At 46.2% G+C, this 18,016-nt stretch overlaps 1 protein-coding gene across 1 annotated transcript; it reads right to left on the bottom strand.

The window, feature by feature from the left end:
- Positions 1-5,124: 5,124 nt before the first annotated feature.
- On the bottom strand, positions 5,125-18,004 carry WFDC1 (WAP four-disulfide core domain 1). The gene is made up of 7 exons (XM_057381970.1): positions 17,784-18,004; positions 12,012-12,207; positions 10,217-10,300; positions 7,948-8,088; positions 7,000-7,041; positions 6,198-6,272; positions 5,125-5,431 (listed from the first exon to the last, which is right to left on the bottom strand). The coding sequence occupies exons 1-6, from the start codon at positions 17,925-17,927 to the stop codon at positions 6,214-6,216; spliced, it is 666 nt and encodes a 221-aa protein (XP_057237953.1). The 5' UTR covers positions 17,928-18,004; the 3' UTR covers positions 5,125-5,431; positions 6,198-6,213.
- Positions 18,005-18,016: the final 12 nt, after the last annotated feature.

Below are 18,016 nucleotides of genomic sequence, written 5' to 3'. Positions count from 1 at the left end.
GCCGGGATCTGTAAAACCCGATTGAGCAACGCTTTCGCAAGGATCCGAGCTGGATGTGTCAGGAGGAGGGAAGGAGGGAGGGAGGAAGTTCCTGCGTGGTTCAAACAGCGCTCCTTCCCGTGGGAAAGGATCCAGGGATGATGCCGGGCTCTGATTTTCGGGAATCGCACACCCAGGCCCTGCCCAGGGCTTAGGTAAGGGCTTGGAGCAGCCCGGAGGTGCAGAGGGGTTTGGATCTTCCTGAAATGTTTGGGGATCCGGAGGTGGAGCCTGTCTGAGCTCATTTATGCTCCTTCTGCTGCTTTTCGGAGGATCTGGGGCACATCCAGCTCCTGCCCTGCCAGGGAACTCCTCCTCCTGCCCACCTGAGCACCTTTGCATCCACCAGAGTCGTAGGATCCTCCAAATCCTCGTGTTTCTGCCAGAAAAGCGGTGGGAAACATCTTCCACCTATGCAGGCAGCTGGGAAGAAAATTTCTCTGTTTTTTTTCTTGCTTTTTTTCACCCCAAATCCTCACCCTGCTGCCCACAAGGAGCATCCTGGGGTTGTGCTGTGCATGGCRTGGTCTGGGCAACCCCAGCGTGGCTCTCATTAGCCACCGTGGCTAATTGAGCATCAGGGTGGTGCTTTCCTTATTTAACTTCATCCTCCTGGCACAGACCTCCTGCTTGTAGAGACAAAAAAATCCAGAATCCACACGGCCAAGAGGCCACACCCTGGGTTAGGGAGGGGGARCAATGCACTGACAGAAATTCCAGGGCAAACAGGGCACGGAAAAGGAGAAAAACGAGTTGATGAGCGTAATAATGCACCCTAAAAATCGGTTTTTATTATCCAAAAAACCTGACAGCTGGGGAAGAACAGTGTGGTTGGGGCTCAGGACCACATCCTCCCTCTCATATTTATGTTCCCTCAGTTCTGCTGTGGAAAAATTATATTTGATGAAGTGGAATAAGTGCAGAAAGAAAAGTTTCTGTTCGCCACTCACTCTGAGAAATTGCTGAACGGACTCAAGTTTCATTTTCTTGTTGCTGTTGGTTTCTGCCTGTTAGGAAACCTAATGAAAAATTAATGTATTTTGCTACCCCATGGYTCAGAAAACGCTGGGAATGAACTGAATCAAGGCTATAATGCTAAGAAAACAACAGTAATTCGAGCTGTATTTCCTCACTCTGTCATTTTCACACTATAAACCCATAACACGCAGCCCAATTACAGAGCCCTTACAGTATTTCCTATTTAATTGGTTAATAAAGCTCCACTTCTAAGTAGATTATTTCAAAAACCTTTTTTTTTTTGGTGTCTTTTAAGTAGAAAATATCTGTTGTGAAAACACACAAGCAAAGGAGCCATTCTCTGAGCCCAAAAGGATGCTGCTGTGAGGGCAGAGTGCTGCTTTCAGTTCAAAATTTTCTGTTCAAAATTCAGTTCAAAGTTCAAAATTGCTGCACTGCCACAACGGGGCTCGTTGCACTTTTGTTCCTGTTGTGCCACCTTGAGGGAAAAAAACTCTGCTGCATGGGTAGAATGGAATATGTTGCTACCCAAAAATCCAAATATTTCTCTTCGGGGTTGGGATTTTCTTGGGCAGAACTTCTACTGCTCCTGGTTATAAAAGCAAAGAACAGCGTTTAGAGCAACATTTCTTTTCTATTTTGTCCATAAAGGTTGAGGAAAACCCTCAGGTCTGTCCCCAGGGGTGTAATGGGGAAGGAAGAGAGGATTTAATGAAAGCTTTTGGTTTCTTATTGGGGAGTTCCAGACATATTTGTGAGGTCTATAAAAATTGGCAGGGGCCAAAATTGGGGGTCTGACCCACCAAAGTGACCCCTCTGAGAGGGGACAGGGGTTTTTTGGGGTCTGTCACCTCCCTTTAGTGGGCAAAGTGACTTTTGCCTCCCYGTGCCTGTGCTGAGTTCAAACAACAATTAAAATGTTGAATATTTGCCCTTTTTTCATAATCCTAAACCTTGAGTTCTCCCAATAACTAAAATATAGATTTGCCTTTTTTTTCATGATCTGAAGCCTTGAGTTCTAATAACAACTAAAATTTAGAAGAATTGACCTTTTTTCATAATCCAAGATCTTGAGTTCTCCCAACATCTAAAATTTAGAAGATTTGCTTTTTCTCATAATATGAAGCCTTGAGTTCACCCAACAGCTAAAATGTAGAAGATTTGCCCTTTTTCTCATAATCCAAAGCCTTATCTGAGTTCCCTCAACACCTAAAATGTAGATTTGCCCTTTTTTTCATAATCCAAGATCTTGAGTTCTCCCAACAACTAAAATTTTGAAGATTTGTTTTTTCTCATAATCTGAAGCCTTATCTGAGTTCTCCAAATAACTAAAATGTAGATTTGCCCTTTTTCTTGTAATCCAAAAATGAGTTCTCCCAGCAGCTAAAATTTAGAAGATTTGCCCTTTTTTTTTGATAATCCAAAGTCTTGAGTTCTCCCAACAGCTAAAATGTAGATTTGCCTTTTTTTTCATAATCCAAGGCCTTGAGTTCTCCCAACAACTAAAATTTAGAAGATTTTTCCTTTTTTTTCTCACAATCCAAAGCTGAAAATGCATCAAGAAGACACCACAGAAACCAGGCAGGGTTGTAAAACAGACGAGTGACTTTTTATTGAGCACCAAAGCAGAACCTGAACGTGTCTGAGCACCAGAGGGGCACAAAGCAGGGAGGGTTTGGGGCTGTGGGCATTGTCAGAGCTCAGGGACACAAAAAGGGTCATCATAGCACCAAAATGTTTGTGGAAACCCCAAAAAAACCCCACACCTGTGATTTATCAGGCTGCTGATAAATCATCTGTCTTTGGAGAGAGGACAGCTTGCTCAGGCTGTGTTCTCATTTCAGCATCTGAGGGATGAAAACACTGAGCTCTGACAAGTCCCAAATGTGGCTTTTGTTTCTGAGTTTGATAATTTAGAGCTAGAATTAACTAAAAAAACCAAAAAAACCCAAGCTTTGTAGCACCAGAAGAAGGGTGATGGCTTCAATTGCACCCAGTAAACAGAAATTTATCATCCAATTATTCATTTGTCCATTTTCCTTTCTGATTCTTTTCGGAAAAGCAACTTTCAAAAATTCCTTTTCCAAGCAGAAAATGCCTCTGCCATCCCACCCAAGGTGGTCAGGTGTATGCTTCTGCAAAAAACAGACACTTCTGAAAAAAACAGACACTGAAGTGAACGTGTCCACTCAAATTAAGAATAATTTTGGCTGCTTTGAGAGATCAGGCTGAGATTTGAATTTTAAATCTTTCAAATTTGTGAATGCTTAACACAAATTTTTCAGCTAGCTCCTCACAAGGTTTTAGGTAAATTATTAAAAATTTTTGAGTTTAAAGTGGAACAGTTTGGAATTTACTCTTTGGTGCTTAGCAGTGACCACTGAAGGGCTCTGCTCATTTAATCACAATTTGATTTATTTTTTTTTTTCTGTAGGAAGTAACGCTGGACAAAATCACTGCATTTCACTGGGCAGCACCGAGGAGAGAGGCTGGAACAGCACAAATAGGAAGTTTTTGATTTAAACAGAGACTGGAACTATAAAATATAAATGGGAGCTGGGACAGACTGGTCTGGTGGAAGGTGATGAGCTTTAAGCTCCCTCCCACTCCAAACCATTCCACAATTCTCTGGTTCTGGGGCTCCTGTGTCTGAGCAAGAATTAAAATCTCATTGTAGGGTCAAAATTCTAGAAATAGCTCTGTCCAAACRTGGTGTTGCATTTGATATCTTGCACTTTGCAAAAAGGCATGGAAAAGTGAGTTCAGGAGATGAAGAAATTTAGGAAAATGTGGAGCCCTTCAGCTGTTCCTTTATAAAGCACCAGGGCCTGTGTTTGGAGCAGGAAACAGGAGAGCAGTTTGGCATCTGCCACCTCTCCAGCTGCAAATGGCATGGGTGAAATATCAAGGGTTTTACAGGGTTTGGCTTAAACCCTTGAGTGAGTGGAAAAAAATAAAATAAAACAAAAAATAAAAATAAAAATAAAAATAAAAATAAAAATAAAAATAAAAATAAAAGTAAAAATAATAAAAATAAAAAAAATATTAAAAATAAAAACAAAATCAAAATCAAAATCTTCAAAATAAAACCAAAAATAAAAATAAAAATAAAAATAAAAATAAAAATAAGAATAAAAATAAAAATAAAAATAAAAATAAAAATATAAATATAAATATAAAAATAAAATCAATTTTTAAAAAAAAAATCTTGTGTTTTGTGAGTGGAGTCAGGCACCTGGATTTGGGAGTTGGGTGTTTATGTGCAGAGCTGTGCAAATTAAAATGCTGATTTAATGTTCAATAAATGCAGCTGTCCATGCAGGGCTGCCACAGGAAAGGAAAATGTTCATAGAAAATGTGTTTTCTGGTGTATAATGCTGAACAAAAAAAAGAAGCTGTGAGGCACAAATGCAAATAAACCAGAGCTTAAGGATTTCTGGAAATCAACACAAAGGTACAGAACTTCTGAGGAGCAGTGGCCCACCTACCACACAACCCTTTTCCTCACACAAATTTATCCCGGGTTTGCTTTTCTAACACATTTAACAAATTACCCAGACTTGAGCCCTCTTGGTGAGGTTTCACAGTGCAAAACCATAGATTTTGTGAGTATAACTGTGCTAAAACCAGCACCTTACAAAGCCTGGCATGCATTGGTGTGTCTGCCTGGATATTGTGGCAAGGAATCTGTTCCATTGTTAACTCTCAATCTGCAGCTCACCAGCCTGAGGAATTAAGGGAAATAATCTTTTAAAAATATTCATAAAACTGGTTTTGCTCCTAGCTTAGATTTCCTCAAATTCTTAAGGCTTCGGGTTTAGGCATTTAGAGCGGGTGTCAAACCTGCTGAAATCTGGATATAAACAGGAAAAGAAGAAAATTGCAGGTTGCTGTGAATTTTAAACTTTTGAAAAGGCTGCTTTAAAGTGGTTGTTCAAGTGAGGCAGGYACTGGATGTGATCCAGAGAACCTCTCGAGGCTCACCTATTTAAAAAAAAAACTCAGATATGACATTTAGGCAGAATTCTGACATCACTTCAGTAACATTGAGTTGTGTTCACAGGCCTGAAATCCGAATTTGTCACACAAGAAGCTCATAAAAAAAAAAAAAAAAGAAAAAAGGCAGGCTCTGTGCCAGCAGCCCTGGGGCTCACAGGGATGCCCTGGAGGTGTTTGTATTTCCCTTGTGGAAGGGCAGCTGATGAATTTAGCTTGAAATAATGTGGTTTCCTCCAGGGGATCACATTTCTGCCCTTCCTGGCAGGGTTCAATCTGGACTCATCCTGTTCTTGGATGGTTTTTTTTGTCAGTGAAATGCAGGGATCAGGGGATGCTGGAGATGTGCTGGTGGAGATCTGAGTTCTTCCAGAAGAGAAAGCTGCTGGGTAAAGCATTCCTTGACAGAGTGGTCCAGCTGAGAGAAAACCAAACAAAAGGAATATAAAAAAAAAAAAAAAAGGAATTAAAATATTTATCCTTCCTGGGATGTTTGCACAGAACTTGTTTTAAGTAGCTGAGTAATCTTAACAGCCAGCCTGACGTGGCTACAGGAAGACACTGAGCTGCTTTATTTTCCCAACTCTCAGCTGAGCTTGAGTTAATCTTAGAGTGAAGCTGAAAGTGTTGAGAAAACCATCTTGGGACAAAACCTTTGGTAATGTAATAAACATTTCCATTCTTGCCCAATGCAAGGCTGATAAAAATTTTGGAGCTTTTGCCATGGGCTCAGCTCTGGTCAGGTCTGTGTGCCTTGTGCTCAGCACAACTGCTCACACAGTTCAAATCACCCCACAAAATCCCCCATGTGCTGAAACGTTTGCAAGACTGACCCTTTTTGCAGTCAGGCCAGAATAAACAGCTTTTTAATTTGTCTGGCAGGACCACTTACACCTGCATTAGGAAAAACACAAAGTTGAATGTCTTAATGCACACCAAGTTCTGCAGCATTAATTTTTTTCATTCTAAAAATCCCTCCATCCTCTAAATACCCACAAGGCAAAGCCTTTTCAAAGAAATCAGTCTTTGAATGAGAGTGTTTCGTGCACCTGTACTGAATTTTAAGGTGCTGTCCTCCCAGCAGAGTTGTGCTCAGAGGAAATACCACCCTCAGATAAYAATTTCTCACAATAATTGCATTCTGAGCAGCAGCTATTTCCACCCTTTGCTCACAGGGCACTCACCCAGGCACACCTTCAATTAGCCCAAATGCTTCTGCTGGTTTTTCACATAGCCAACCACGTTGTTGGAATTGCTCCCTGTAAAACAAACAGCAGCAAAGGAAGTTTTTAGCTCAGGTTGAGGCAAATTTGTCTCCATGTTCTCCCAGCAGCACAGTTTTATTGGTCTAATTATTGAGCAGCTCTCTGGGGTGGTTCACACTGGAATAGAGGAAAGGAAATATTTCATAGTTTTATCAGCCAAACTGGCCAAATTTGGCTTTTTGTGGATTTTATCGTATCAAAGATGCTGTTTAGTGATATCCAAATGTCATTTCCAGCCTGTCCCACACCCAGAGGGAGCAACCAGGAGCTCTGAAGTTCTGAGGAAAAATCTGGGAGATGCTCCTGCTTTCTTTGAGACCCAGGGATGGATTCACCAGGCTCCAGCCATCCCTGATTTCTCACCACRGCACAAAACCCTGCTTTTGACAGAGCTCTGTGCTCAGCTGCACRGAGTGCTGGGCCAAGAGCAACGCTCCAAAAATATGCTTAAAAATAACAAAGGATTATTGGGTTGGGTGGTTCCCCTGGCAGAAAGCTGCACCGTTTAACTCACTCTGTCACAGCYGAAAATTCTGATTCTCACAGTCAGGACATTGCAGATCTCAAAATAAAATCATGACCAAAGCACAGAGAGTTGAGGCTAAAAAAATCTCTTTTTTTTCTGCGTACAAACCTTCATCTAATAAGGAGCAAATTCCTTGTAAGCACTGCAAGAACCATAAAGCTTAAAAATAACAACCACTCCATGSCAGCAGCTTACCAAAATATTCCTTGTAATACTTATGCCTCAGGTTGTGTCCATCTGGAAAAAAAAGTTAAAAAGAAGGTGAGAAAACACCCAGGCAGCCTTCATTTTCTGTGTTAGACTCTGCCCTTCTGTACAACACTGAGAAATTGGAGATTTGGAGATAAAAATCTCACAATGAGCAAGATAAAAATCTCACAAGGAGCAAAATGAAAGGTCTCTGGGCTGAAGTGATTTGGGCTGCTGTAAACCTCAAACTGCTGAAATTTCTGAGCTCTGTGGGCATAAACTTTCCTTAAGAGCAGGTTATGATCTCTTCAGTAGCTACAAACCAAATGAAATAAAATTTGGGTAACATTTCAGGCCTTCTGTGAGTATTTGACACAATTCAGGTTCCAGCTAGGCTGCTCTGTTTGCCATTTATGTAGTTATTTCAGCTCTCAGAAATACTTCATGTCGAAGACCCCCACAGTTCTACACTGCATTGGGTGCTGTGGATGTTATAAAGAAAAATTTACACAAGAGATGATCCAAAAGCTCTGGAAAAAACCTCTTAATTTGTCGTGGAAACAGCTCAGAGATCTGGTTTGGTGCTTCCTCTGGTTTTTATAGTGCCCAAACGGCAAAATGGATTTTGATCTCTCTTGATTTGTAGCCCAGTGCCAATGCACACATTGTACTATTCAGTGAATACCCAAACATGCTATGAGCTTTCCTGGAAAATACCTTGGCCTGGATAAAATTCTTTTTTTTTTTTTGGGCAAACATGTCAGCAGAATAAGGAGAACAAAGCTTTGGATGCAGAAAGCAAAGTCAGGAGGCAAAACCAGAATCCAAAACTCAGTAACAGATAAATAATTCAAATTTTCACGCTGCTGCTGGCACCACCAGGGGACAGCGCTGATGTCCCGGTGCCATCCCTGTGTTTGTGTCACCAGGGAGATGAGGAGGAGGAGCACTGACCTGGGTTTCCGCGGAGTTTGATGCACTGGCCGCGGTTGGGGATGCCCTCGGCGGTGTTCCCTGGGTTGATGATGTGGCACTCGTAGCCCGTGGGGCAGTGCAGGGGTTCGTCCCCATCCTCCGTGGTGCTGCACGCCTCGGCTGCAAGGGACAGGGGGGTCACAGAGTGCCCGTGTCACACCCACGGGGGACAAAAGGGACMCACGGGTCCTGGTCCTGCATCTCGTCCCAGGGTGCTTCCCATCGGGGGTGGCATGGACTGAACCCTCCGGACTGACCTGGCCAGAACTGACCCCTCTGGACTGTCCTGGGTGGATGAGTGACCCTGCTCACATCTCACACAGAAATGACCCCTCTGGACTGTCCTGGATGGATGGGTGACCCTGCTCACATCTCACCCAGAGCTGACCCCTCTGGAGCATCCTGGCCAGAACTGACCCCTCCCAATTGTCCTGGATGGATGGGTGACCCTGCCCACACCTCACCCAGAGCTGACCACTCTGGACTGTCCTGGCCAGAACTGACCCCTCTGGACTGTCCTGGATGGATGGGTGACCCCATTTACACCTCACTCAGCTCCTCCACACCATCCTGGGTGGACAGGTGACCCTGTTCACACCTCACACAGAACTGACCCCTCCAGACCGTCCTGGATGGATGGGTGACCCCATTCACACCTCACCCAGAGCTGACCCCTCTGGATCATCCTGGCCAGAACTGACCCCTCTGGACTGTCCTGGATGGATGGGTGACCCCATTCACACCTCACTCAGAGCTGACCACTCTGGACTGTCCCGGCCAGAACTGATCACTCTGGACTGTCCTGGATGGATGGGTGACTTTGCTCACACCTCACCCAGAACTGACCACTCCAGACCATCCTGCATGGACAGGTGATCCCATTCCCATCCCCTCTGTATTCACACCTCACCCAGAGCTGACCCCTCTGGAGCATCCTGGCCAGAGCTGACCCCTCCAGCCCACCCCGTCCAGCAGGTGACCCCTCTATGGATTCATTCCCTCCAGGATGTCCCAGCCAGGGCTCTGGGCTGGCTGAGGGGTTTGGGATGGTGAGCAGGGAGCTGGCAGTGCTGCTGCTGACCCCAAACCCAGGTGTGACCCACGGCGGGGCCAGGCAGTTCCACCCCTGTCCCAAACAGAGGATTCATCTCTCTGAGCTGGGACAAGCAGCAACTACAGCACAAAAAGGGAAGGTAAAGCAGGACTCAGGCCGAGTTTGGGGCCATTGAAGGCACAGACTTTGCAGGGCCACTGCACCCTCTCATTTGTAGGATTTTAATTCCAAGGCTCTCTGCTGCAATTCTCACACCATGACTGATGGCTCTGATTTCCCTAATTGCTCCCTSGAGCTGAGATGGAGGTGTTCAGATCAGAACAAATCATATCAGCGCGACAAGGACGGATGAGGAGGAACCAGTTTGATCTCATTTCTGGCTGTGCAGCTCCAGTGAGCTGGAGGCACAATTTTCCCTTCAAGAACTCGGAGTTTCCATAATAAATGAGAGCAGAGGCTCGGTGAGTCTGACACCATCTGTGTGAGACCAGAGTGGGGAATTTATTGGCACCACCTGACTCTGACTGAAGCTGATCAAAAGCTGGGTTAACATTTCCACGAAAAACTCAAGAATTTCAGGTGTCCGTACATCTGGGAACGTCTCACAGAAGAAAACTTCTCTTCCCACCTCCCCACTCCCTGCTTATTTCAGTTCTATTGGAAAAAAAATTAATTAAAATCCTCAGGAATTAACCTGAGAAGCTTAATCTCTTTATCAGCCTCCAAATTTTGATGCTCCAAATCTGCTCAAAGCACCCTTCAGATCCAGGAGCCCCAGTCCCCACCCAGGGCAGTTGGGTGACGAGGCCACTCTGGATTCAAGTATTTCCCATCCCAAATCCACCCACAGCCTATCAGGAAGCTGCCAGAAAATATGGGTATGACGACAGAGGATTCTCCTAAAACAAAGATATATCTCCAATTATTTGAAAAATGAGTACAAGCCCAGCTCCCTGCAGCATTCCTGGTGCTCTGCTGGATAATCTGTACCCATAAAAAGTCATTTATTTACTGTGCCAGAACACAGAACCACACAGAGTTATTCCTATGGAAACTCCACACAAATACCCAACATCCCAGACAAGCTCTGTGTACGAGGGATTTATCAAATTATTATTTAAATGATAAAATATTATTTAAATAGCCTTTTTATGATGATGGACGTTGAAGAGGAGACAGAAAAATGTCCTGTACCTTGTAAGACTTCCTCAGGGCCRTCCAAGAGCCACCCGTTGCCTCCCAACCAGCGGGGTTTGGGCTGAACCAGCCAGTCCAAGACTGCAGAGACAGAAATGAGAGACCAGAAACAGAGGATGGAGCAGCCACAGGGCACAGAGCTATGGGGAAGTCATGGATTTTCTCTAAGGGTCTGTGAGGAGGCCTGGTGGAGGGAGCTGATTTTGATTTCTGTTCGTGCTCTCATTGTCCCAGTGGCAAGGGAGCCATGGAAGTCACCCAGGGCCACAAGGATCTGGGGTCGTAAAGGCCAAACATCTGCTGTTCCCCATTCCCATGGGATCTACTGAGGTGTCTGCCTCACTCCTGTCAGCACTGATTCACACTGGGATTGCTTCTTTTCCTGAATTTAGAAATGTAGGATCACCGAAAGGTTTGGAGGTTTGGGTTGGAAAGGATCTTAAAAATCATCTCATTCCAACTCCCAGCCATGAGCAGGAACACTTTTCTCTAAATGGGACTGCTCCAAGACTCATCCAACCTGGCCTTGGACACTCCCAGGGATCCAGGGACACAGAAAACGCCATCCCAAGGAAAGAACTGGCCATGAGTGACTCCCACAATTTTACCGGGCGGAAATTTCCCAACACCAGTGAGCCTCAGACACCCTTTTAACCCCTCAACCCCACAGAACCCAKAAGTGAGGCACTGAACCCCAACCCCAATGGTCACCCAAACCTCCCACCCCAGCCCCGGTGAACTGGGGGTCATGGGGTGACCATGTCACAACACACATGGGGTGACCATGGGGTGACCACGCCATGCACTCGGGGTGACCATGGGTGACCACTCCATGGTGCACACGGGATGAGCATGGGGTGACCACACCACTGTGCACATGGGATGATCATGCCATAGTGCACATGGGGTGACCATGCCATGGCACACAGGGTGACCACAGGGTGACCACTCCATGGTGCACACGGGATGAGCACGAGATGACCACAGGGTGACCACGCCACTGCACACATGGGATGATCATGCCATAGTGCACATGGGGTGACCATGCTATGGCACACAGGGTGACCACTCCATGGTGCACACCGGATGACCACGGCGTGACCAAGCCATGGCACACACGGGTTGGTCAACCACGGTGCACATGGGGTGACCATGCCATGATGCACACGGGATGACCACAGGGTGACCACACCACAGTGCACATGGGATGACCACACCATGGCACACACAGAGTGACCACGCCACGGCACACAGAGTGACCACGGCACAGCACACAGGGTGACCACACCATGGTGACCACAGGGTGACCACACCACGGCACACAGGGTGACCACACCATGGCACACACAGGGTGACCACACCATGGTGACCACAGGGTGACCCCACCATGGCACACACAGAGTGACCACACCACAGCACACAGGGTGACCACACCATGGCACACACAGAGTGACCACGCCACAGCACACAGGGTGACCACACCATGGTGACCACAGGGTGACCACACCACGGCACACAGGGTGACCACACCATGGCACACACAGGGTGACCACACCATGGTGACCACAGGGTGACCCCACCATGGCACACACAGAGTGACCCCACCATGGCACACACAGAGTGACCCCACCACGGCACACAAAGTGACCACACCACAGCACACAGGATGACCACGCCACGGCGCACACAATATGACCATAGAGTGACTGCTCCATGGCGCACACGGGATGACCACCACTCCCCCAAATCCCTGCACATTTCCCTCCCTCCCACCCTGCCCTGGTGCCCGTACCTGGCGGGGGCTGCACGGACTCGAGGCAGGCGTAGATGCAGCCGTTGTAGCAGCAGCGTTTGTGGCGCTCGCACTCGGAGTCGGAGCGGCAGCTGGGCACCTCGCAGGCGCGCTCGGGCAGGCTCTGCGGCGGCGGCGGGCACCGGTCGCTCTTGGGGTAGTGGGAGCTGTGAGAATGAAGAGGGTACTCATAATCCTTGCAAAGAGAAGAAAAGCAAGTCAGGTTTGGGGTAAGGTGAGCACCGAACATCCCGCAGCTGTAGGAGAAAAGGGGTTTCAGAGTGGTTTTCTTATGTTCAGAATGAACTGTGCGGCTCCCCCAGCACTGTGTGATCCCCTCACACTACTTTGGAAACACCCAATAATCTCTAAATTATCATGTGGAACTTGTTTTATAATTAAGATTTTAAATCAGGAGGTTAAAAAAAAAAAATCCTTTAAAGTGTCTGGGAAATGAGAAGTTCCAGGCACCCTGATGATGAGGATGGGGGAACACTTCAGTAGGGAGGCAGTGGAAATGGTGGCATTGTGCTGTTTTGGGATGTGGAACAAATGTCCCTGGTAGCACCTTTCTCCTCAGTGGGCTCCTTCTACCTCCATCACCTTCTCCTGGACCAGAATTTACAGGGAAACCTTTCCCTGTGGAGCTCTGGGTTGTTAAATTGGACATAATTTCTCAAACATGGGATGATCTGGGTAGGATCTGAGGGCCGTGACAGCTTCATCCCAAAGACAATGAGGCYGTGTTTGGCTGCAGCAGAAAGGAGCTGAGCTGCTCCCTGCACACTGACAGGACAAGGGAGATGCCAAGGGGGTGAACAGGCACAGGGGTTTTACCAGGAACATTTATAGGCCCTAATAAAGGCAAAATATGGATTCCTGATTTGCACTTTAAAAAGAGATCAACATTGAGTCAGAGATGTGCAATGAGCACTGCCATGGCCTCGTAAGCAGAGGTAAGAGCCATAAGTGTATTTAAAAATATATCTATATATCTATATATATCTATATATATCTATATATATCTATCTATATCTATATCTATATCTATATCTATATCTATATCTATATCTATATCTATATCTATATCTATATCTATATCTATATAATATAATATGTAAAAATATAGAATATGAATATATTATAAAATACATAATATACAAATAAATATCTAAATAAATATATTAAAATATAAATAAAGATAGAAATATATAAAAAATAAAAACATAAATATATAAATATACAACTATATAAAATATAAATATACAAATGTATAGATATATAAATACATAAATATCCACTTGGCCCAATCACTGCTGTGTTACCAAATCAGTGATGAGAAACTGGGGCTGTAATTCCAAGAAAAAMCATGGTGCAACTGTGCCCCAGGGGACWGTAGGAAGTTTCACCACCARGCTATGGRGAAATTGGAGCTGAGGTGGACATCYCTCTGTAACCACATCCTGCTCCATCCTTATTGCTGAACCCCCAAAGGCTCCGTGCCTTTGACAACAGCCTGGTCCCACATGGATTCTCCCAAAAACTGGCCAAGGAGAAAAAACATTTGGAAGAACCTGATTTTGGTGATGTTTCCATGCTCGAGGTGCAAGCTCTCATATCAGTCCACTCCTCAAAAGCTGCAAACACCCCCAATTTGAAACGTTTTAAAATTGAAAATACTGAAACTACACCTTTTTTTGGGCGGTGTTGTAGATTTTAAATAGAGAAAATTCTCAGAGCAGGTRTAATTTTGGGATATGAGGGAGCACTGAACAGTAAATCAGTGCAGTTCCAAGCACTGAGCAGGAGGAGTTGGAACGCTCCTTGTTGGAGGGAGTGCTCATCCTGGAAGGTCACAGTTTACTATTCCATTTGAAAGGTCATCTGCAGGTGGAAACAGGGCCAAAATAAAACTGGCAGCTAATGGATCCATGAAAAAAAAACACCAGACAATTCCTGCAGTTGCTTCACTGATGATTCAGAAACCGAGAGGCCAAAATTGCAACCAACAGCTGKCTCTGTGAATGAAGTTTCCGTTGGGGAACAATAAAACAGTTGTGGCCAAATAACTTTGTACCTCGTGACCTCCCTGCCCATTTTCTCTGGTCACCTATTGCTCAGAACCCTGTTTCTTTCAAAATAAGAATATTCTGCTTATTTGGTGTAATAAAACCATTGTTTATGTGTGCACAAACCACCCCAGTGGGAAACAGGATYCCCTCATTCCCCAGAATAACCTGGTTAAGGATGTCCCCAGGGTTGGGTTGTAAGGTTTTTTTAAAAGCTTTCCCAAAGTTCACAGCTTGGCTCTGATTTATTATTTTTACAGAGTGTGAAGACAGTGAGAATTTCTTCCTTTAAGAAGATTTTTCAATGCCAGGGAGACATATTAAATCATTTAATGACAACATCTGCCTTAGAGATATCCAGAAACAAAGCAAGGGGAAAAGTTCCGGGTTCAGCTGAGGAGCCCTGGCAGTCAACAAAGATGGGGAAAAAGCTGAATGGAATCACTGAGTCTCACCCAAGATTTCAAGACCAGCTGAGGGATGCCGTTTGCCTTCCCAAAATCCCAGATCTGTCCTGTTATTTGTGCCTGCAGCTGCTCCCTGAGCTGTTTCTCTGATCATTTTTATTCTGCATGGAGCSCCTTGATTTAACACATGAGGTTTATTTCAGCCTCCAGCTCTGGCCCTGGCAGGTACTCCCAAAAACTGGCCATAAACCACCTCTCCTTTGACAAAAAAATACACAGGAGGAATTCAGAATCCTCAAGACCTGGAAAATCACACATCAGTGGTGATCARAGTGGCAAAAATCAGACTGAAGGCRGGTTAAACGATCTAAAGGATGAGACCAAATCAATGGGAACAATATTTTGGGAATAATACTTTGGGAATAACATTTTCCTGCTGTTGGCTCCGGGTTTGTGCTGTTTGCAGCTGGAAGGATGCTGCAGGRTGAGGGAGGGCTCCAAAAAGATGCACAATAATGATTAAAAGGTTGGAAAACGGGGAATACAGAGCAAGATTTGTGTGTGTGCAGGTTCTGAGGGGGAGGCTGAGGTGGATGWGGAGCAGGAATATCCTGTCCACCAGGAGGGCACCCCAGGGCTGATTTCTGGCTGCAGGGTGAATGAAGAGCATTACAGCAGCTGAGGGGAATTCTTCACTTCTGGAAATCTTTAAAAGAAGCTGTGATTTTTCTGAAATATTTGCTGCAGTGGACAGTGGAATGAAACCCAGCCTGGCCCAGTTTTCCCCACAGACATGAGGGGTGTTTTTATGAGGAACTGGAGCCCAGTCCCACTTTGCTCCCTCCCTCTGCCCTTTGGGAGCAGTCCCTGCAGAACACCAGCTGTGAATTGCTAAATTTGCTGGAYGAGAGCGCCTGTGGCTGTAAACCACAGGGATTTGTTAAAGCTGGAAGCCCAGCTTTAAATGTCACCGCCAGGTTCTCTCCTCGCTGCAATCCCTCTTTGTCCCTTCCCCATCCCCATCTGACCCCTCCTTGCCCACCAACACCTTCCTCAAGCACCTGAATAAACCCCCTGGCAGGACCCTGAGCCAGCTCCTCATCCTCACCCCTGCTTGTCATTCTGCACTCAGCATTTTCTGGATGCTCCTGCTGCTGTAGCCTCAGATTTTCTGGGCTCAGCTCACACAAACTTCCCTGAGCTGCCTAACCCTGTCTTTTGAGGGGTCCCAGGGGGGTGGCCGTGTCCCCTGTCCCCTGTGGCTGTCACAGGCACCTCCATCTGCCATCCCTCCATCCCAGTGCCTCACAAATCCGCTGCTCTGATTTCCCTGATTTTGGCAGGAAAAATCCGCTGCTCTGCCCCCAGACTCTGATTTCCCTGATTTTGGCAGGAAGGAAAACATCTCTCTGAGAAATCAGAGGGGCTGCCAGAACAGCTCCTGGTGGAGAAGGGGATGGAGAGTGAGCGCTTTCCYCCTGACAGGGCTTTGAGGAGAAGGAAAAGCATTTTCTATTTTCCCTGGATCGATGTTTCTGTCAATTCGAGCAATCCCAGCTGAGCTCGCCAGGTCGGTAGCACCTGGATCCGGGGCTGCCAGGAAAAACAGCCCTTTGAAGAAGAGCAGGGTGAGAGGAGAGGAAATATCCTCGGGGGAGCCGGCTCTGTGCCTCGGCAGCGCTCCTTATCTGAGGATCAACGTGTAAATTCCTGTTCTGCCCCTGCCCTGTCTCTCTGGGTCATTCACCTCACGGCTCCTGTTAAATCTGAGCTTCACTTTGAGATATGGCAGGAGAATATAGGAATAAATGCATTTCCCAGTGAGGGATTTTGCAGGAAATGCAGTTCTTTATATCATCATTTTCCTATTAAAATACAAAGCAGAGGATTCCCTGTCCTGAGTGAGGCTGTAATGAAGAAAATTTCTTCCAAAATCCTTTCAAATATGTGCACAATGTTTCCTGCAACATTTTGAGGAGAAAAGACAACATTTCGGCTCACTCATCAGGGCCAAGGGATGTGTGTCACAATTCTGAGTCAGTAATTGCACAAACCAAAYGCAGCCATGCACAAACATCACTGTCAAAGTCACGGGCATAAAAACCCCCCTTTTTTGGATTAAAAGCTGCAGAAAACAGATGGAGGAATCCGCATGTGGCACCAAGGTGCTGTTCATGCACACGTAATATCTGGAAGGTGCAATCAGAACAGAGCATGAGAAAATAAACTGGTGAGGGCTTCCAGTTCAGGGGGTAGAATGGGTCAGTGCTGGGGTCTGAGGGGACTTCAATGGATTCAGTAAAAAATTCAAATTTGCACCTTTTTTTTTCCTTTTAAACAGCGGGTCAGTGCTGGGGTCTGAGGGGACTTCAATGGATTCAGTAAAAAATTCAAATTTACACCTTTTTTTTTTTTTTTTCTTTTAAACAGCGAGTCAGTGCTGGGGTCTGAGAGGACCTTAACCGATTCAGAAAAAAATCAAATTTACACCTTTTTTTTCATTTTAAACAGCGGGTGCTAAAAGCCAAGCTATCAAATAATTTTCCAATTTTTTCCGTTTGCATTTCCTCCATGGCCACCTCTTTTGGCCCAGCCCYACCAGGACAGGAGCCTGCACTGTCCCCTCCCCTGCCCGTCACTTGTCGCTGCCGCAGTTCCAGCCGGGTGCTGGCTTTGGGAGSGCTGTGAAGGCTGAAATCTGCCAAAAATCAGGCACAGATGGTGCCACCGAGTGTGTGCCAGGGCGTGGGCAGCAGCTCTGCTCCMAGGGGATGTGCCATCCACGGGAATGGATTTGTCGGGTCGCCACCCTTCAAGGTGATGGGCACAGGGGATTTACAGAACGGCGRGCACTGCCCCCATCCATCCCTCCAGCGCATCTTATCTCYGGGAGRTGGACGCATTTACCCRAAATTACCCCAAAAGGCAGCACAGSAGCCGGGCAGGGAGCTCTCCCCGCCCTAAGCGATAAATCCYATTATTTTCTTCCCACTAAACCCATCCCTGGACCTGCAGGGATTGCATCCCCCCRTTYCCCCGCTGCCCTGGGGAGTTCCCARGGTRCCGGTRCCRTCCCAAAACCCTCCCAAAACCCTCTCCCTGCTCCCAGATCCCTTCCCAAGCTTCCCCCGGCAGCAGCTAGGTGGCAAAAGTTCCGCGCAGCCTGGGAAAACTTCGCCAATCCCTTTTATCCCGAGGCAGCCCGACGATCCCAAACACTCCTTTACCCCAAAACGCTACACGGGCGTAGGAAAAAAATCCCCCATCTCCCCCCAAATCCCCCCGGCCTTACTCACATCGTATTTCTCGGTCATTTTCAGCAGAGCGCGTTTCCACAGAGCCCTGGCACAGCCCGGCTCCGGCAGCAGGACCAAGGCGCACAAGGCTGCAGCGAAGAGATTTTTGCAGAAATGCATCCCCGGCAGAAGCCTGGAATCCATTTTTTTTCCCAATGAGGGATCAAATAAGGCTCTCGGGATCCAGGAGGTTCCGAATCTTGGCAGGGAGGGAGGGAGGCGTGGAGGGAGAG

Source organism: Malurus melanocephalus, unplaced genomic scaffold (genome assembly GCF_030028575.1).
Source record: "Malurus melanocephalus ecotype Western Australia unplaced genomic scaffold, MMel_1.1 scaffold_543, whole genome shotgun sequence".
Lineage (NCBI taxonomy): Eukaryota > Metazoa > Chordata > Aves > Passeriformes > Maluridae > Malurus > Malurus melanocephalus.
The sequence above is the reverse complement of the archived record's forward strand: the minus strand, read 5'-3'. Positions and strand labels throughout refer to the sequence as shown.